At 38.2% G+C, this 21,569-nt stretch overlaps 1 protein-coding gene and 1 pseudogene across 8 annotated transcripts in view; one reads left to right on the top strand and one right to left on the bottom strand.

Moving 5' to 3' along the window:
- Positions 1-21,569, bottom strand: part of ATP8B4 (ATPase phospholipid transporting 8B4 (putative)) — a 246,461-nt gene that overhangs the window by 27,585 nt on the left and 197,307 nt on the right. For all 7 annotated transcript variants that reach the window (XM_084898218.1, XM_084898216.1, XM_084898217.1 and 4 more), the window contains 3 exons: positions 16,278-16,425; positions 12,595-12,778; positions 11,845-12,068 (listed from right to left, as the gene is read on the bottom strand). In XM_084898218.1, coding sequence (XP_084754344.1) covers positions 11,845-12,068; positions 12,595-12,778; positions 16,278-16,425 — 556 coding nt within the window. The remainder of the gene's footprint in view (positions 1-11,844; positions 12,069-12,594; positions 12,779-16,277; positions 16,426-21,569) is intronic.
- On the top strand, positions 7,312-7,857 carry LOC311611578 (large ribosomal subunit protein uL23-like; annotated as a pseudogene). Its single transcript has one exon. The product of its transcript is annotated as a large ribosomal subunit protein uL23-like (transcript).

Raw genomic sequence — 21,569 nt, 5'->3', positions numbered from 1 at the left:
AATCAATAAAAGTATATTTAAAAAAAAAAAAAAAAAAAAAAAAAAAAGATACATCCATTCTTCTTTTCAAGTCTGTGACAACTGGAGTGGCCACTTATGGAGAGAGGCGGTGGAGCACTGCAGGGAGAGTCAGAAGACATGGCTCCCAGTCCCAGCTTTGCCTACCCCTAATTCTTGGTTCTTGGGCAACTTGGATTCCTCCTCTCTAAAATAAAAGGCTAAACTCATCCCCAACACTCCCTGCCAAAGCAAAGATTTTAGATTTCAACAAAGCATACATTTTTATTCTGTGTCCCAGCTGTTTCTCTCAAGAAAGCAAGCAAAAGGAGTGTGGTTCTTCCCAGGCAGATTTTTTCCTGTGTCCCAGAGCAATCGCAACAGAGGCGAGGTACTAAAGTTAATCAGATGAAAGTCCGGGAAGCAAGCACAGCCAAGCCTGCATCACATCATCCTTCGTCTGACATGTCCTCAGTGCCATCATCCCACAGGCAGTGAATGAAACCACCCACTGGCCCTTTTGAGCCTCGCACGCACACCACAGTTAGATCTGCTTGCACATCTGCCCCAGCCCACCTACCAGGATGGGGCATTGGCTGGAATCTGTCATGGATATCATCAGAGAATAAGAGCCTGGATAAAATTTACCAGGCTCCAAGAGATAGACCAACATAGTAAGAAAAAGCACATGTCATTTCATTAAGTAATTAAACTGGTGTTTTTAAAAGTCAACATCATATGTAAGAAAGCACAATCTGTTTACTTTTGGTCAGATGTTTTCGGCTGCAGAGTAGACTACTTCAAAGCAATCTGTTAAGAGGTGCAGGGAAGAAATATTTAGGTGCTTATGAATCATGCTGAAATTGGACAGAGTTGGCCCTAAGACATGGCACATCCATTACAAATTAAATTTTAAAAACAACAACAACAACAAAAAAAAAACACAAGCACGTCTTGGTGGAAAAATAAGAGAAAGTTATCTATGGAGTTATTTAACATCAGTCTCACATTTATGAAAATAATAATGTTCCCAGAATGTATGTTCCCTGAGGACAGAAACTATATCCTTCTGGTTCATTCTGGTGTCCCTTGAGACCAGCAGAGCACTTGGCCCTAAACTGCCACTCAGTTTATTCTTGTTAAATGAATTAGAATTCAAAGACTGTATGTTTTGGTGTTGAAAAATGCGTGTGTGAGTCTCACTCCTATCAGGATGGGACAGGTAAGTGACTAATGATCAGGCCTACAAGGAGGAGCCTCTAGACACACACCTGCTACTTCTGAAATCTGCTAGGCCCTAGAATTTTATGACTACTGGATCCATCTCAACATAGAACCTTCAATTCTATTTAAGGAATTTTGGGGAGGGATGGCAGGGGATAGAGGCCTGATAGCTGACTTCCACTAACAGATTGGAAGTGACTGTCTAATGGTATTTAGAGGGTAAGAAAGCCTTGTCACCCAACACATGACTTTAGAGGCCAAAGCCAACTAAATGATCTAAATGCCGGCTGGGAGGGGAAGTGTGATTACAGAAATGTCCCCTATTCAAAAATTTGTGTTCCCAGCAGACCAGTGTCTTTCCCAAATATGTGTGTTTTTCACTTGCTTCATTTACAGCATATTGTCCTTAGAAAAACAGGGCTAAGAAAAAAATGCCAATAGATTTTTCAGTTAAACCCCGTTGCTAATCAGAAACTTCTAGTGAAAAACAGGAAATAGAAAAGAAACAATGATTCCAGTTCTACTTCGGAGTGGCCCTCACAGCCGGTTCTCATTCTCACTAACTCACCAGACCACCTGTGTGGGGTGGGAAACACCAGAGTTTCCATATTTATAATGGAATAACTCCTGTTCTAGAAGACACTGCTTGCTGTACAAAGCACTGTTGAGTAAGATCCCCTTTCAATACCAGGCAGTTTTTAAAAGGTGTTTCTGAATGAGTTGATGTTAAATGGAATTTTAGAAATTAAAAAGGTATTTCAAGTTCAGCTGACTGCTGTACAGTTGGAAAGTTCTCAAGTATGAGGGGGAGGGTTTTCTTCCTTTTTTTCTAGAGTCATACCTTTACAGAAGCTAGCCCCTGAATCCCTGAATGTAGCTAGATATTTAGGCCTTACCTCCACTTAATTTTGAAACCATTCACGCACTCACTGGAGATTGAGCCCCTGCAGTTATCCCAAATCCTCATGCATTTCTCCTTCTCATGCTCTCGTATTGACTTCAGTTATAGTACTTTTATTGGAATCATTTGTGCAATTTTTATTTCTCAATAATAAAATAAGTTCCAGGTGTGTAGGGACTTGTTCTATTCATCATTTTTTCTCTTCCCCAGATGGTAAACAAGTATTCCTACTAGCAATTTGATTCAGCCATGGGCAAAGAATGAATTATTCAGATTAAATAAGAAAGATGCAAACAGTATGGTCTCAGATACATAAAAGTGGATATATATCATGTATAATTATTTTTATAATCAGAAAAAATATTTGAGGATAGAGGAAAAACTTGGCCAAAGTTTAAGTGTAAAACTCCACACTTTAGCATATTAAATAGAGGGCTCTTTTGTCTGTTGGTCTAGAGTTAATAAAGAAAATGGAAGTTTCTGAAGATTAAAAATGGCAGCAAAGTAAGTGGATGCTGCACAGACATGCTCCCAGGAACAAACTGGAATTCAAACTAAAACAGAAAAATTTCCTGAATAATCAATGGAAAACTCACAGGAGAGAATCCTGATACTCAAGAACCAAAAATGGAGACCACAAAGAGACTGGTAGAGGGGCAGAGGCATGAAAGAACTAGCCAGGTGCCCACAGACAGCAACTGAAGTGCCAGAGAGATATCTCATCTGTCGGGGGTTGCCACTGAGAACTCTAGGATCTAATCCCCAAGCTGTGCCCCCCAGCAGAGAGCACCACAACTGAGAAGGGGACTCACATAACATCTAGCTGTGAAAAGCAGCAGGGTGCTTTTCACTTCCAGGGAGTGAAACTGAAAATTCAGGCACCCTCTTAAAGGGTCAATGCACAAAATTCTCTGTGGAACCACCCAGCTTGTGCTCTGGCAGAGGGAGGATGAAGTGGACTGGAGCTGTGAGAGCAGAAAGCAGGACTGGGGACTTGGAGGATAGAGCTCAGAAGGCAGATACCCCAAGTTTTCTGGGCTGAGTCATTCTCTCACACAAAGTGGAGGACATCTTTCCCATATTGACATTTTCCTTGCCTGGGGGGAAGACAGTTGACACACCTATTGGAAAACAGCTTGCCCTGAGGCCACTTAAGAGATTAAAATTTTAGAGATTAACAACCTCCAGGCAGAAGCAACTGCCCCACCCTATTGAAAAACACTCTCTCCACATCTGAGGACAATTGCCTTGGGAGCAATTTATTATATGTCAGAATTCTATCAGTCTGTAGGCTGAGGCAGTCTCTAGAGGCTTTGAGTCTTTGCTGGAGCTAACTAGTCAGAAACATCTTTTAACACTGCCCTGCACTAGAGAATCTACCTAATACATAGACACAAACCCAAACAGACAGCCAAAATGAGGAAACAAAGAAATAACCCCCAAATGAAAGAACTAGAGAATTCTTCAGAAGAAGAGATAAATGAGAAGTGATAAAGAAATTTATCTCAAACAGAGTTCAGAGTAGATAAAAATGTTCAGCATCATGAAAAAAAGATATATAGTAACTATGAAAAAATAACAGTTTGAGATAAAGAATGACATAACGCAATAAAGAACACATTGGAAGGAATACACCGCAGATTAGGGGAAGCTGAAGATAAAATCAGTGAATTAAAAGACACAGTTGAAAATATCATTCAATCAGAGAACCAAAAAGAAAAGACAATTTAAAAACAGGAGGACAGCTTAAGGAAGTTTTGGGACAACATGAAGCATAACAATGTTAAAATAGCAGGTGTGCAAGAAGAGGCAAAAAGAAAGAAATAGAGAATGTGTTTGAAGAAATAAGGGCCAAAATAACTTCCCTAACCTGGTAAAGGAAAAAGTCACAAGTTCAGGATGCTCAGAGAACCTTAACAAGAAGAACCCAAACAGGCCCATGCCCAGACACTTCATAATTAAAATGCCAAAATTAAAGACAAAGAGAGAATCTTAAAGGTAGCAAGAGAAAAGAAAACTGTTACCTACAAAGGAGTCCCCATAAGGCTGACATCTGTTTTCTCATCAGAAACTCTACAGTCCAGAAGGGAATGGCATAATGTACTCAAAGTAATGGAAAGCAAGGATCTGAGGCCAGATTATCATATCCAGCAAGCCTATTATTCAAAATAGAAGGTCAAATAAATAGCTTCCAAGATTTAAAAATAGACTAAAGGAGTACATAACCGCCAATTCTTTATAAGAAATGCTAAAGGGACTGCTATAATGAGAAGAAGAAATAGAGTGAGAAACCTAACAATACTGAATTAAAATGGCAATAAATAAGTACCTATCCATAATAACCTAAATGTAAATGGATTAAATGCTCCAATCAAAAGGTGTAGAGTAGCTGAATGGATACAAAAACATGACCCAACTATATATTGTCTACCAGAGACCCACCTCAAAACAAAAGACACACAGAAGATGAGAGTGAAGGGATAGAAAAATATTTTACATGTGAATGGAAAAGAAAAATAAAGCTGGAGTAGCAATTCTCAAATCCAACAAAATAGACTTTAAAATGAATATGTTTCACATGAAACAACAAATACCACTACATAACATTAAAGGAATCGATCCAACAAAAGGATATAACCCTGGCAAACATATACACACCCAATACAGGAATACCTAGCTATATATATTTTTAAAAAGCTTCTAGAGGACTTTAATGGAGAGATCGACAACAATACGGTCATAGTAGGGGATTTTAACACCCCTTAGATGACACTGAACAAATCTTCCAGACAAAAACTTAATTAGGAAACAGAGTCTCTAAAGGGCACACTGGATCAGATGGATTTAATTGACATTTATAGAACATATCACTCCAATGTAGCAAAATATACATTCTTCTCAATGCACATGGATCATTCACAAAGATAGACCACATATTAGGACAGAAAAGAAGCCTCTACAAGTTCAAGAAGATTAAAATCATGTTAAGCATCCTCTCAAATCACAGTGGAATTAAATTAGAAATCAACTACAGTAAAAACACCCAAAAATATTCAAACACATGGAAGCTAAATAGTGTGTTATTAAACAATGAATGGTTTAACAACAAGATGAAGAAAGAGATAAAAAAAAAAAAATTCCTGGAAACAAATTAAAATGAACACATAACAACCAAAAATCCCTGGGGCACAGGAAAAGCAGTCCTGAGAGGGAAATTCATAGCACTACATGCATACTTCAAAAAAAAAAAAGAAGAAGAAGAAGAAGAAGAAGAAGAAGAAGAAGAAGAAGAAGAAAAATTAGCAATAAACTACTTAATAATACAACTTAAAGAACTAGAAAGAAAACAATAAGAATAGCCCAGAGTAAGTAGAAGAAAGGAAATAATAAATATTAGAGCAGAAATAAATAACATAGATACTTAAAAAGCAATACAAAAAAATCAATGAAACCAAGAGCTGGTTCTTTAAAAGGATAAACAAAATTGATAAACCATTAGCCAGACTCATCAAGAAACAAAGGGAGAAGACACAAATAAATACAATCAGAAAAGAACGTAGAGAAGTAACCACTGACACCATAGAAATACAAAGCATTGTAAGAAAATACTATGAACAACTATATGCCAATAAGTTGGACAATGTGGATGAAATAGACAAATTCCTAGAAAAATATAATCTCCCAAAACTGAATCAGAAGGAATCAGAAAACCTGAACAGGCCAATAACAACTGATGAAATAAAAGCAGTAATACAAAAAAAAAAAAAAAAAAAAAATACTCCCACCAAATAAAAGCCTAGGTCCAGACACTTCACAGGGAAATCTTGTCAAACATTCAGAGAAGAACTGACTAACACCTATACTCCTCAAACTATTCAGACAATCCAAGAGAAAGGAAAAATTCCAAATTATTTTTATGAGGCCAGCATTATCCTAATTCCAAAACCAGATAAAGACATTAAAAAGAAAGAGAATTACAGGCCAATATATCTGATGAACATAGATGCTAAAAGCCTTAATAAAATATTAGCAAATTGCATTCAGCAATACATTAAAAATATCACACACCATGATCAAGTGGGATTTATTCCAGGGATGGAAGGTTGTACAATATTTGCAAATCAATAAATGTGATACATCACATAAATAAATTGAAAGATAAAAATCACATGATTATATCAATAGATCTGAGAAAGCACTCAACAAAATCCAACACCCATTTTTTATTAAAAACTCTCAGCATGATAAAAGCCATATATAACAAACCTACAGCCAACATTATACTCAATGGGCAACAACTAAAACCATTTCCCTTAAGAACAGAAACAAGACATTGGACACCCATTTTCACCACTCCTGTTTAACATAGTATTGGAAGTGCTAGCCATGGAAATCAGACAAGAAGAAGAAATAAAAAGCATTCAAATTGGAAAAAGAAAAAGTAAAACTGTCATTATCACAGATGACATGATATTATACATAGAAAACCCTAAGGACTCCATCAAAAAACTACTAGACTTAATAAATGAATTTGGCAATGTAGCAGGATACAAAACTAACACCCAGAAATCAATGGCTTTTTTATACAATAATGAACTTACAGGAAGAGAAACTAAAAAAATAAAAATTTCCTTTATTATTGCACCAAAAAAAATTAAGATACCTAGGTATAAACTTAACTAAGGAGGTAAAAGACCTGTACTTGAATGTTGAAAAAAAGAGATAGAGAATGACAAAAAAAAAAAAAAGAAGAAGAAGAAGAAGAAGAAGAAGAAGAAGAAGAAGAAGAAGAAGAAGAAGAAGAAGGAGAAGAAGAAGAAGAAGAAGAAGAATATACCGTGTTCATAGGTTGGTAGAATCAAGATCATTAAAATGTCCATATTACCCAAAGCAAACTACAGATTCAATGCAATCCCCATTAAGATAACAATGGCGTATTTTACAGACCTAGAACAAACTCTCAAAAAATTCATATGGAATAGAAAAAGACCCCAAATAGTTGCAGCAATCCTGAGAAAGAAGAACAAAGTTGGAGGGATCATAATACCATATATCAAGCTATTCTACAAAGCCACTGTTCTCAAAACTGCCTGGACATATAAACCAATAGAACAAAACAAAGAACCAAAAATTGACCCAACCATTATGCTCAATTAATATTTGACAAAGGGCTTTTTTTTTTTTTTTTTTTTTTTTTTTTTTAACAAAGATGGCGCCGAAAGCGAAGAAGGAAGTCCCTGCCCCTCCCAAAGCTGAAGCCAAAGCAAAGGCTTTGAAGGCAAAGAAAGAAGTGTTGAAAGTCATCCACAGCCACACAAAAAAGAAGATCCGCATGTCACCCACCTTCTGACAGCCAAAGACACTAAGGCCCCGGGGCAGCCTAAATATCCTCGGAAGAGCGCACCCAGGAGAAACAAGCTTGACCGCTCTGCCATCATCAAGTTCCCTCTGACTACCGAGTCAGCCACGAAGAAGATAGAAGACAATAATACACTTGTGTTCATTGTGGATGTCAAGGTCAACAAGCACCAGATCAAACAGGCTGTGAAGAAGCTCTATGACATTGATGTGGCCAAGGTCAACACCCTGATCAGGCCTGATGGTGAGAAGAAGGCATATGTTCAACTGGCTCCTGACTATGATGCTTTGAATGTTGCCAACAAAATTGGAATCATCTAAACTGAGTCCAGCTGCCTAATTCTAAATATAAAAATTTTACACTGTAAAATATATATATATTTTGACAAAGGAGGCAAGGACATACAATGGAGTCAAGACAGTCTCTTCAATAAATGGGAGAATTGGACGGAAACATGCAAAAAAAATGAAACTAGACCACTAACTTATACCATACATAAAAACAAACTCAAAATGGCTAAAGGACTTAAATGTGAGATGGGAAACCATACAAATCTTAGAAGAATCCATAGGCAGCAAAATATCAGACACATGTCATAGCAATATCTTTACTGATTCAGCTCCCAGAGTACTGGAAACTAAGGGGAAATAAACAAATGGGACTACATCAAAATAAATTCTGCATATTAAATGAAATCATCAACAAGACAACAAGAAAGCCCACTGCATGGGAGAACATATTTGCCATTGTTATCTCTGATAAGGGTTTAATCTCCAAAATTTATAGGGAACTCATACAACTTAACAAAAGGAAGATAAACAATCCAATTTTTGAAAAAGGATCTAAATAGACACTTTTCAAAATAGGACATAAAGAAGGCCTAAAGACATATGAAAACATGCTTAGTCATTCATCCAAGAGATGCAAATCAAAACAACAATGAGGTATCATCTCACACCTGTCAGAATGCTATCATCAACAAATTAACAGATACAAGTGCTGGTGAGGATGTGGAGGAAAAGGAACTCTCATGCATTGCTGGTAGGAATGCAGACTGGTGCAGCCACTGTGGAGAACAATAGGGAGTTTCCTCAAAAAGTAAAAAGTGTAACTCCCATTTGACCCAGTAATCCCATTTCTAGGAATATATCCCAAGAAATCAGAAATACCAATCAGAAATATACCATTATGTTTCATAGCAGCACAATTTACAATAGCTAAGACTTGAAAACAGCCTAGTAAGTGACCATCAGCAGATAAGTGATACATCTTCACATTGCAATACTACGCTGCTGTAAAAAAAGAAGGAACTCTTACTATTTGCAACAGCATGAATGGACCTGGAAAGCATTATACCAAGCAAAATAAGCCAGTTGGAGAAAGATAAATGTCACATGATCTCACTCATTTGTGGAATATACATAATGAACAACATAAACTGATGAAAAAAATATAGAGCCAGAAAAAAATATTTTAGAATATAATAGAAGTAATTCTGTTATTTGCATATTTTTAATATTTCCTACAACTTTTGTGATATAATACTATGTTGGTACAGTTTTAGTAATATTATTATATTTAAAATCTTTTTTCTTAAAAAAAAAAAAAAAGAAAATGGAAATTTCTGAAAGAGGGAAAAAGAAATAGCTTGTTTCTTTGGAGATAAGTATTCTTAGCATCATTTTGTCATTCATACACCTACTGCTTCCAAAATATGAAACTAAACAGCAGGGCTATGTCAGGTTTTAAAACTGTGGCCATAGGAACATGTATTCCAGAATTTTCCAAAGTGGGTCCTGTTCTACAGGACATCATGCATGTTACTTGGGGGAAGAAAAACAGGGCTCTGTGCCAAGTGACTCTGAGTAATAATACCAAATTTCGGCTCTAAGACACTATATATTGTAAGAAAGACCATTACCGATGCCAAGATTAGACCATATGAGGAATCTAATAAAGTGAAAGCAGCAAAGGAATAACCCATTAGTGTGAGAATAAAGGAGAAACAAATCTTCTTGCAGAGAGGGACTAAAGGAAAATGTACTTGGCATCAACCTTGATACTAGCTAAATGGTTAGACAAAGAAAAAAAAAAATTCTCCTAAAAATTTCAACAACAAATTATATTCACTGGATTTGAAATCCAGAATAAAAAAAAAAATAGTTCAAGAGAGAAAGAGATCTCAAGCAGGCCGTATCCCCCGAAAACTGGCAAAAGCCATATAAATTCTCTCTGGGGGAAAATGGCTTCAGGAATAATGCCATTAAGATGGCAACAGAGATCATTCCCAATATCAGTTCCCCTCACAAAAAGACCCAGAGCAGGAGGATGAGGCTAAAGCACCACTGGGGACCACAGAGACCGAGAAGGACCACATTCAAAGGAAAGAGAAGGGGCTGCATTCTGACTGCATCGCCCCTCACCCAGGTGGCACTGCACTGTACCCAGAGGGTCCCTCGGGGCCTATTGTTTCTCCATTGGAGAAAAGAGAGGGCCAGGCAGACACCTAGCTCTCCCAGTACTATAGAACACTTCCTGGGAGGTCTATTCCATTCTTGCCTCATGGGAATCACTGGGGAAATCTGCAGAGACTCAAACAAAGATGGAAAAGGGGGTGGGGCTTACAGGAACCAATATCAGATCTCATTCTTGGTGCATCTCATTCTTACTTGCAACAGTGGGATCCTGGCTAGGGGCTCTGCCCATCTACAATTCAAACACTTGAGAAGCTTCATTGCAGATAGGTGGTCTGTCTTACAACTGGGTTTAACGGTGTCTTTGGAGACAAATGGGTTAAACCATGACTTTGGTTTAAAAATGTCTTATTGTTCTCCTTGCTGTTCTCTTTTTAAATGTGAACACTGGTGAGAGACTTCAAAAGAATAATTGCTTAACATCTGACTCTGACCAATTATATCAGATCTTAAAAGCAGAGCAGAAAATCACCTAAATTTAGAGGGTACAAGTCATAGGACATAAATTTCAACTTCAAAGTTTTAATGAACACAACTTTGGCAATAAACCTGCCTATCCAAGCTTGGTGTGTGTGTACATACACATCATTAATAATTTGTCTGTGTCCACAGAGGTCTATGTGAGGATTAGGACATTCTTTCATAATTTTGTAATTTTTCTAAAGCGTCAGACCTTTGCAGTATGAAAACTGGATCTCTCAGAAACACTGCTTAGCAAACAGCCTTGCTTTTTAGTCACCCACCTAGGAAGGCATAGTTCATACCCCCACACCTGTCTTTGTTGGACAAAGGTGGAATTGTAAGCAGGTAAATATCTCTACCCCAATGCCTTTTCAAAGTAGAGATAAAATCAAGACTTTGCTTTATTTCAACTGCCTATAGATTAGCAAAAATAATCAACAGAAACTTCCTTTAGTTCTAAGATTGTTATCCTTAAAAGAGAAAATTAGGAATGGGTACAGGTGTGCCTCACTTTAAGAAATCTCAACTTCTCAGAAAAAGAAAAAGATGTATGACATCTATTTTTATTGCAAAAAGGATTTGCTAATCTCCCTTGGCCCATTTAAGATAACATAAAATGCCAATATTTAATTCATACTCAATTTTTTTTAAATAAAATGATTGAAAATAGCAGCTTCATGCATATCATTGAAACCAGTGATTAAACCAAGAGGAAGGAAAAATACTTGAAGGAATTTCTGAGAGTTATGACTACCAGTTCATTTTCAAGGACAATCTTGTTCTTTTGTTGTTGTTTAAAACATTAATGTAGTTTTTGATTCATAAGTATATTTAAATACTATAGGTCTCCCTTTTCACAATTGACTCTCAGAATAAAACTACTAATATACAAGATATGGAGTTAAGCAATATCCTTTAAAATAAAGATGAGTGGATATAAAAAATAGAATCCCGATTTATAAATTTGCTAATTTTTCTTTGTTATAACCAACATACTCTATACAGCAATTTTTTAGCCAATGAACTGCTGTCAAAGCATCCTTGATGTCAGGGCATCAATTACTTCTCCCTGATTTAAAATATTTACATTCAGGGTGTTGGGTGAGGGACCATTTTCCCAAAATATACCCCAACATTTCTTGACATTGTTTCTCAGACTTCTGATTTAAAAATTTTCTATCAAGATTACCTGTCATCAGGCAAAAACTTGAAGAAATGAGTACTCATACATAAAAATCCCAGCTAAATATATATTCTTTTTGGGCTTAAAGTTCAAATCAATTACATAATTGCCACAGTGTCACTATTTATTAGTAAAAAGCCATGAAGCATAGTAAATTATAATCCAGGGATCTTATAAAAGAAAAAAAAAAAAAAGTCTTTTTTTTTTTTTTTTTTTTTTTTTTTTTTTTTTTTTTAATACTAACCTGGGCTGAGAAGCCACAGAAGAAACCAAACCAGAAATGCACAAGTGTGAATGCAAAATTCTTATAGAAGAAGTAGCATAAGAATTTGCACATCCGGAAATAGGACCACCTTCCATGAACGAGGAGAAGCCTTTGGAGGTATCGAAACTGTGCAAATGAATAGTCACTGGCTAAGACTGCCTGCAGTCCCTCCTGGCCACTGATTCCAATGCCAATGTGAGCACCTGCAGAGGAGAAAAAGAACACTTTCATTCCCCAAACAAAGACACAATCTCTTTGGGGAACTTATCATTGCTCTTTTATGGTATGATTTATTTACAAGAACCTTAGAGCTATGGCATTAATAATTTTCACATACACGATCTCCTGAACCACTCATGATGGATATTTATCCTAGTTTTACAAAAGAGGACATTGGCACAGAAAAGTTCAATAACATGACAAGGTTTTACAATGTGTAAGTGGCAAAGCTGGGACTAAACCCAAGTGTTGGGACTGTGGGACCAGTGTTCATTCCTCCTGTGCCAATGTCCTTTTCTAGCCTAAAAATACACAAATTACTTAATTACAGAGAAGGAGGTGGGGTTTTTTATGAATGCTAATAATGGTGGACTTGTTGGAGCCAGAGTATTCATTTTAGAACCGCTGAGAAAAATGCAGTTGTAATGGAGTCCCCATCGCATATTGCTCAATGCTGAAGCTGAGGACTTCAGGTATGCAACATGCCCCTCTGAGCAAATGTTCTCTTACATTTGATCATGCTGACGTCATTGGCTCCATCGCCTATGGCCAAAGTGACAGCATTTCTGTGTTTCTTCACCAGCTCTACTACCTGGGCTTTCTGGAGTGGCGTGACTCGGCAGCACACCACAGTCTTACACAGGCAGGCAAGTTCTAGGAGATCATTCTTGACATCACTTTCTAGGGCGTGAGCCTGTGATTAAAAAAAAAAAAATACAGAGAACAAGAAGTTGTAAATCAAAGGCATCCCTTGGGAAGCATATTTCTTATTTCTCAACTGATTTATTTTCTAAACAGTTAAATTTATGTTAAGTAACACCAGATAACTAAAGAAATGAGTGTTAAACTTCTACTAAAGGCCAAGAAATTTTAGAATGAAAATAAATACACAGTACTCTTGCATGTCCTCTTTGACGCATTATCGTGTTGAATGGGAGACACAGTTAAATGCCAGAGAAGTTCCAGAATCTCCAAAATAAGGAAAAGCCAAAGACAGAACCTAGTCACCGTATCACCAAATTTAGAATGAACTACAAAATGGTGATTTCTACCCTAGCCCAATAGGTAAAACATTAGCCCGTAGACCAAAGGGTCATGGATTTGATTCCTGGTCAAGGGCATGTACATAGGTTGCAGGTTGGATCCCTGGCCCATGGTGTGGGCAAGAGGCGGCCAATCAATGTGTCACATCACTATTTCTCTCTCTCCCCTTCCACTCTCTCTTTTAAGAAAATGGAAAAGCCGAAACCGGTTTGGCTCAGTGGTAGAGCTTCGGTCTGCGGACTGAAAGGTCCCAGGTTTGATTCCGGTCAGGAGCATATACATTGGTTGTGGGCACATCCCCAGTACGGGGTGTGTAAGAGGCAACTGGTCAATGTTTCTCTCTCATCGATGTTTCTAGCTCTCTATCTCTCTCCCTTGCTCCTCTCTATAAAATATCAATAAAATATATATTTTTTAAATTATGAAAAAAATATTCTCAGGTGAGGATTTAAAAAATAATAATAATTATTACAAAATGGTGCTTTGTTCTCATGATGGAAATTTTGTTTCATTTGCATTGCTGTTTAGTATATTTAGTGTTTGTTGTGGTGGTTGTTAATGCACGGATTAATGAAGAGCAGATAGTCTGGAGATCAGACTGAAGAACATAGTGATTGAAAGCAAGAGAGGCCTGCACAAAAGGGTGGTGTGCAAAAAACAGGTGGTGTCTCAGATAGAGTTCCTCAACCATTTGCACCCTTGCTCCTCTCCAAATACGTAACAGCCTTTAGATATTCCAAGAAATAACTGAAAAAGAGAGCTTAATCCTTTTCAATTAATTGTGTGATTTTTTTCTAGAAAACATCTTGCTGTACACATCTTGCTGTAATAAACACAATAAACAGAAACAGTAATCCACCTAAATTTTAAGTCATCTTTGAATGAATCTTCAACAAGATATTCACAACCCCTCACAATTGGCCCCAATATTCCTTTTGAGTTCTGTCTTCTACCACTACCTTTAAGTTTTCTCTTTACCTCCATTATTCCAAATTGCTTCTTTCCATAATTTTACAGGTTCTTCCTTACCTTTGCACTGTTGTCTCCTCTACCTGAAAATATCACTTCCTCCAGGGAATCTTCCCTGGTTTTCCCACAAAGAACTGAATGCGTCTTTTTCTGTTCTCAAAGCACTGTTTGTTCCTCTTTATAGTATGTGAGATTAATTGTTCCATACCAGATGGCAATCCTTAAAGCAAGGTCCATGTTCTATTTATATCATTATCTTTGGGCTCTAGGACTGTGACCTAGACATGCTTAGTAAATGCAAGTGGCATGTCTAGAAAAAAATGGCAAATGGCTATAAAAAAAAAATTAAAAAAAATAAAAAGCGCTGAAATAAAGAATTTTCATGTCAAGGTCTATAACTCCTAAGGGAAATTGCCAGCACTCTCAAATACAAATGCCCTTTCTGAAAAAGAAAGTATGTAACTGCTGTCTTGCCCAGAATGGTCCCTTTCTCCCTCTCTCTCTCTCTTCTCTCTCTCTCTCTCTCTCTCTCTCTCTCTCTTTCTCTCTTTTTAAATATATTTTATTGATTTTTTACAAAGAGGAAGGGAGAGGGATAGAGAGTCAGAAACACCCATGAGAGAGAAGCATCGATCAGCTGCCTCCTGCACACACCCTACTGGGAATGTGCCACAACCAAGGTACATGCCCTTGACCAGAATCAAACCTGGAACCCTTCAGTTCTCAGGCCAATGCTCTAGCCACTGAGCCAAACTGGTTTCAGCTCTCTCTCTATTTTTTTTTTCTTTATTATCAACAAGTGAAAACCTAGATTCCCTGACTCTAAGAAAGAGAAATCCAGTTACATTCTGCAAAGCATCAAGATTTCAGCAAATTGGAATTACAATGTGTTTGTTTTAATAAGCTTTTGACTATACTATCAGATACAGGGTCAGTTCTTAAATGAAAAAATGACATTTCATGGATTCACAAGCTTCAGGCATTGAAGCTGAGGGGGTCCTTAAAGAGGATCTATCTTAGTTTTTTACGCTTGCTTCTTTAGAAACAAAGACAGAATAGTATATGGTATCACCTGAGTACTCCAACCCCCACACAGTGGCTTCTTTGAGCCTGAGGGAAAGCCAAAATGCAGCTCATTAGGCACCCTTTCCATATGGTGGTCCATTCAGCTTGGAGGCTACCAACTCCAAGGTGACAGGTTTATAATTTTCAGTTGCTATTCATTTGTGCAAGGGAGAAGTTCGTGTCATCTGGACAAACTTTCAACTGAGCTTGGCCTGCAGCTGAGCTCTGTAACTTTCCATGGTGTAGAAGGCAACACATCATTATGTCTGGAATCCAGCTGGATAATGCTCTGAGCCCTCAGAGCTAACAGACAGCTGATCACAGGGAGGAAATGCAGATCCAACTTTTATTTGTCCTCTAAGAAAATGTCTACAAGAAGATACACTTATTTCCCAAAGTTCGAAAAAGAAAAGGAATCATCAAAGCGGAAGAAAAATGTGAGATTGGTTCATTTTGCATAGAAATGATAACTTTGCTGGAGTGCAATCACAGATTTGTTTTCTAAATTAGAAACTCAGAAGAGCGTTTTGATATTTGTTCAAGATTTGGAACCTGAATTACATTAAAAGTACAATGCAAGTTTATTCTATTACGACAAGAACCAGATTTCCTAATCAAAGTAAATTGTTTGGCATTGCTGTAAAAATGCTGCTATTTAGAAAAACCACCAGAGGTATCTTAATGACAATAATTTGAAGTGGTAATTATATGAAGGTCAGGTTGTACTCTGCAAATCACAAACATTAGCAAGAGCAATAATTGCAATACATTCATCCAGTTGCATTACTTTAATTAAATAACAGTGAACTGTGACATTCTCCCTCAGAAAGCACTTAAACAATACTGCTAAATGCTCTACAGTCACTTAGACAAGATTAATATACTGTGAATTTGGTATTTCTTTGGATCCTCCCTTCACTGTGGTAATTCAAGCAATAATGCATAAAATGTATATTAAAAGTTTCCTTTTACCTCACAAACAGGAAATCAAGTGTAAGCCTTGTTTCCATTAGTGTCATTTGTTTAGAAAACACACACAAAAAATTATGACAACACAAAAGAGATGATTATTAGGGTGAAGAAAAAGAAAGAACAAAAGCCTCAAGTGAACTCACCAAACTGTGGCCATTTATGACTAAGGCGTAATCTCCTGTTACGGTTTCTTCTACAATTGAGTCCAACTCCAGCTGCTGCTTTTTTTCAGACACTATATGGCCATTGGAAGAACTTCTGTTTTGTCCAAACAAATTTTCCTTTGCTTTCCTTAAAGGCAAAGGGGGTGGGGAGAGAAAAAATTATAACAAAGTATACAGAGCACATTTTTTAACTCTAACAAGAGATTGGCCTAAAGGTAAATTCATTTTGCCGTTATTTAGATAGACTGTGAAACAAGATTCAGTTAGAGCAAGTATGATAATTCTTTGTAATAGGGATATCACAGCAAATTTACAAATTCCAGGAAGTAGCAAGGAAAACATCTACACTAATAAAAGAAAAATATACAAATTGACTGCACCTCCATGATGCCCACCAGCCAATCAAGAGTGAGTATGCAAATTAACCCAACAAAGATGGGTTAATTTGCATACACAGGCACAAAGCAAAGACTGAAGACTAAACACTGAAGAGTTTTGGCTTCTCTGCTGTAACCCGAGCAAAGGCCTGGGTCCTGGGTGCCAGAGGAAAACCGGTGCCAGCAGCCAGGGGAAGGAAGGCATATTGCACAAATCTTTGTGCAATGAACCTCTAATAATAAAATAAAAATGAATCATCTTGAATGTTCTTAATTACTTAAAAACTAAATCACCATCTTGATCTGGTCTTGAACTAGGGGCTCATGATATATAAGATTGTGTGTGTTTCAATGACTTAAGAAGCACTGATCTGGTATGAGGTATTGTTAAATAATAAAAGGAAAGACTAAAGAAAATTCATAATATCTTTTAGGGATTCCAAGGTATCTATGTGGTAAATAAATTAATCAATTTGTAGAACAATGTAATATGATCCATCTCAAAACAGCAGGCTTCTAAGAAGGACAATATATTTGACAATAATACAAATGACAGCATTCATTGAATTGGCATAGTCATTATATTATAATGGATTATTACAAGTGAAAATTGTACTCATCAGCTCCAACAATGAACTAAATCTTCTGAGAAAGAAACTATATACACCAAAGTGTAGAGGGAATTTCAAATGGAAACTCTCTTCAATGCCCTAGCTCTGATCAGCAGTAAAATAATCCTTCCCACATCTCATCCATCTCTGCTGTTTAAGAGGAAGACTGTATGGAGACTCAATAGCCTTAGAAGTGGCCTTTTCCTTTTCTCTTGAAAATGGAAAGATGATGCTTTTAGACAAAAGGAAATTTCTTCTCTGAAGACCCATGAATGACAGGCTTTGAAATAACACAGAGCAAGCTGATGACTCCTGAACTTTCCACCACAACAGGGAGCTACTCAGCAGACACTCCCTGAAGATGATTGTCAAAGCCAGCCACCAACACTTCAGGCCTCAGCTTGCATATACAAAACTAGATGCCTGAAATTCGTGTACAGGTGTTGGGGGTGGGTTCCTTAGCCCAGCCTGCACCCTCTCAATCTGGGATCCCTCAAGGGATGTCTGACTGCCTCTCGCAATCTGGAACCACTAGCTCCTAACTGCTCCCCTGCCTGCTTGCCTGATCACCCCTAACCCCTCTGCCTGCTTGCCTGATTACCCCTAGCCACCTCTGCCTGCCTGCCTGATTGCCCCTAATTACTCCCTTACTGGCCTGATTGCCCCTAACTGCTCCCCTGGTGGCCTGATCACTCTTAACCACCTCTACCTTGCCCCAACTCGGGACCCAGGATTCCCCCCTCCAGATGGTTGCAGGCACCCAGGACATGAACTTCCCTCCCTCAGGCTGGCCACAGGCAGCAAGGACCCAGGCTGGCTTCATCCAGGCTGTCAACAGCTGCAGGCAACTAAGGGTGGGTGGTTTCACCAAGGCTGCAGGCACTGGCACCCAGGACCCCGGGGCAGGTGGCTTATCCCTCTCCCAGACTGCATCCCCAGGCCCTGGCGCCTAGGACTGTGGAGTATGCAACTAGTCCCTCTTCCAGGCTGCATCCCCAGGCACTAGTGCCCAGGACCACAGGACAGGCAGATTGTCCCTCTTCTGGGCCATAGCCTGGCTGGTCCCCATTTCGCTCTCTCAAGCTCATTTGTGCCTGGCGCGTCCCCATTCCTCTCTCCCCAGTGTTGAGTGTCTGAGCCATTATGCATGACAGCATGAGGGCGTGATGACCATCTGCACATTAACTCTTTATTATATAGCATGAGTGCCCATGAGAAAATGGGGGTGTGAGAGATTTGCCAGAAAATTGATGTTTTGGCTTAGACCAAAATGAACTGGTTCCCCAAAGGTTCATCCTACATAGAAGTTTAAAAAAATGGTTTTCAGCAGTGACTCCCCTGGAAGAAGAGTATGTTCATTGTACAAAAACAATCACTGTAGTTCACAACTTTCTATATGAAAATGTAACATTAATTATTTACATACTAAGTTAAAAAAAACAACAACAAACGAAAACCATATCTTCTGGCTCAACATCTCCTTCTGCTGTCCAGGACCCAAATCACAGCCTGTATTTCGGAACCCAAGCAACCCAGAGGTTACATGGCCCTAGCTCCAAGGATGATATCAGTTTGCAGAATCAAAATAAAAGGCTTATAATGTCAGAGTGCTACGTGTGAAATGTAAGGAGTTAAGGTGAGGAAGGGGGAGGGAGAGCTGCCATGAAAAGTTATTGTTTTAAGTGGGAGGAACAGACTTTTGCATCAGATAACCATGTCAGGGAATCCTCCCCACAGTTGTGGAAATTTATAGCCCCGTGTAATGAAGAAAGCAAAAGAAACGAGTTCCTCAGAAATGGTCATTTTCCTGACAATGTTGCAGAGCTTATAAATTGGGTCCGAAGAAAGCACCAAAGGGCAAACATCTCCTGAGGTTTCCTTTTTCGTAAAGTTCTCACTGGCTGTATAAATGACTCAATCTCTGTTTTCCCCCATGAGAATGAAAACATTCCAAAGAAGGGTGAGTTCATTAAAAGTATTGGCTGAAATTTTATTTACTTAGTATTTTTCCCCCTAAATTGTCTTCCTAACTTCTCACAAGAGCCTTTTCCGGGCAGACAAAGGACAGGTTTCCTAGCTCTGCTTTAATTCACCCTGCGCTCCCTCCATACAGGCCCTCCCTCCCCCCCCCCCCCCCCCCCCAGATCGGGCTTGTGCATTGCCAGACCTTTGCCCATGTTCTGTAGTTGTCATTTCTTTTTCTTCCTGGAACATCTCTTCAAATACCAGCTGGTTCTTGCAAAAACGATTTATTAGAAGAGCAAAGGCTACACACAACTCCCTTCAAAGAACATGCACTATATTTTTTGCAGGCATAACACACAATGCTTACCCACAGAATACAAATAACACATGCTAAAACAAAAGAATGCCTTTTTCCAAGCTTTGTAATGAAGGGAAGTCTATTACAATGCTGGCATGTAGAAATGCATTAATGATTGAAGCAACCACAGCATTCATAGCCCCATGCCACTACAAACACAGCAAAGCCCAGTGAGGCCCATGTCTGCTGGTATGCAACCTATAAAGAAAAGAGGTAGTAGGGAAAAGAGTCCTTTTGTCAGTCCTCTTAAAACACCCTATATTCAAACATTAAAAGGACCTGTGGGAAATGGATATTGAAATCATGATATCACGCTTAAAAGAAAACATTCTTGACTTTCGTATAAGAGTATTGGGCTTAGAACCTGAAGACCTGGGTTTGTTACCTTAGACCAGTGGTGAGAAAACCCAGTAGTCAACAGAGCCAAATATCAACAGTACAACGATTGAAATTTCTTTTGAGAGCCAAACTTTTTAAACTTAAACTTCTTCTAATGCCACTTCTTCAAAATAGACTCGCCCAGGCCATGGTATTTTGTGGAAGAGCCACACTCAAGGGGCCAAAGGGCCACATGTGGCTCTCGAGCCGCAGTTTGCAGACCACGGCCTTAGACAGTCAGTTGGAATGCCAGGGAGTCTCCCTCACTGGCCAAAATGATAGAGGGGAAGGTTGTTATACTGAATGTGCCCAAAATAGACACATGAATGGATAGCGCCCAAGGGTACCAAAATCTAGCAAGATAATTGGATAGAAAAAAAAGAAAATCCCTTCCCTCCCTATATCTATAAGATCCTTAGTCTTCAGTAGAAAAATAGATTGGGTCTTTGAAAGGAGCGTCCACCATTCTCCCAGGTCCTGTGGCTCCTGAATAAAACATCTTTCCTTTTGCAACAGCACCTGCCTCAGGAATTTGGCTTTTGTTACATCAGGCAGCCAAACTTCCATTTTGTTGTTGTTGTTGTTGTTGTTGTTTTGTTTTGTTACAGGTTCAGGCCTGAGGTTTGCCTCTGACATCTAGCCACTTGATTAGTCAACTACAATCTCAGGCTACAACCCAGGTCTTCAGATTCCTAGCTCTTGATTTGCCACACCAAGTAAGTTTACTATAGAGTCTACCACAGGCTACAGGCTGTTTCTAGGTTGGGGCAAGACACAGTAACATGGGAGCAATTAAGGGACTACCCTACCAATCGGAAGGGAGAAAGTACGTGAAATTTTTATTTCAAGCCTTAGTTCTGTCCCTTACTACTTGTGTGACCAGAAGACATTAAAGCCCTGCACTAGTTTAGAAACTGATTTCTTTATTAGAAAGCTAATCAGACTGGATGATAACAGCTATGAAAACTTGGGCAGTTATACAAGTGTATACTAGAAGTTCTCCACAATTACTTATTTCTCTAAGGTTTTACCATTTATGATAGAAACTTAACTTACTAAATACAGTTAGCTTGGATGACTAGCATTTGGGAATTAGGAACAAGATGCATTTGTTTGGACTGCATAGTGTTTTTTAAAAAATCTGTATGAGTTTATTGACAAGATGATGTTCGCCTTTCCAAAGTCCCCCATGCCTCCCTAATGTCTTATATGTAGCCCAGATCACGCAACTAATGTTACCTTTCTGGCCTTGGAGTCATTTGCATTTATGAATTCTGCCCACTCAAATAACATTTCATTAAGTATCTGTATTTTTGTTTGTTTGTTTGTTAAGGAGGAAAGTATACCCCTGGTATACTTCTCAGAAGCAATCACTTTATGGTTTAATTAGTTATAAGACATGAATTTTTCTAACAATAAAGTATGTGATATATGCAACAAAAATGGAACATGGAATGAGTTTGCCTGTCAGCCAAAGCAAAATTACATTCTAGTCTATTTTCTTTAGGGCAGAAGACATATATGTTGGTGAAATGTAATCAATGCAGTAATCTTCTGAGAAACCATAGCAGAAGTTAATTGT

The sequence above is a fragment of the Pipistrellus hanaki genome (assembly GCF_964339955.1).
Source record: "Pipistrellus hanaki genome assembly, chromosome: 1".
NCBI classification, from domain to species: domain Eukaryota; kingdom Metazoa; phylum Chordata; class Mammalia; order Chiroptera; family Vespertilionidae; genus Pipistrellus; species Pipistrellus hanaki.
The sequence above is the reverse complement of the archived record's forward strand: the minus strand, read 5'-3'. Positions and strand labels throughout refer to the sequence as shown.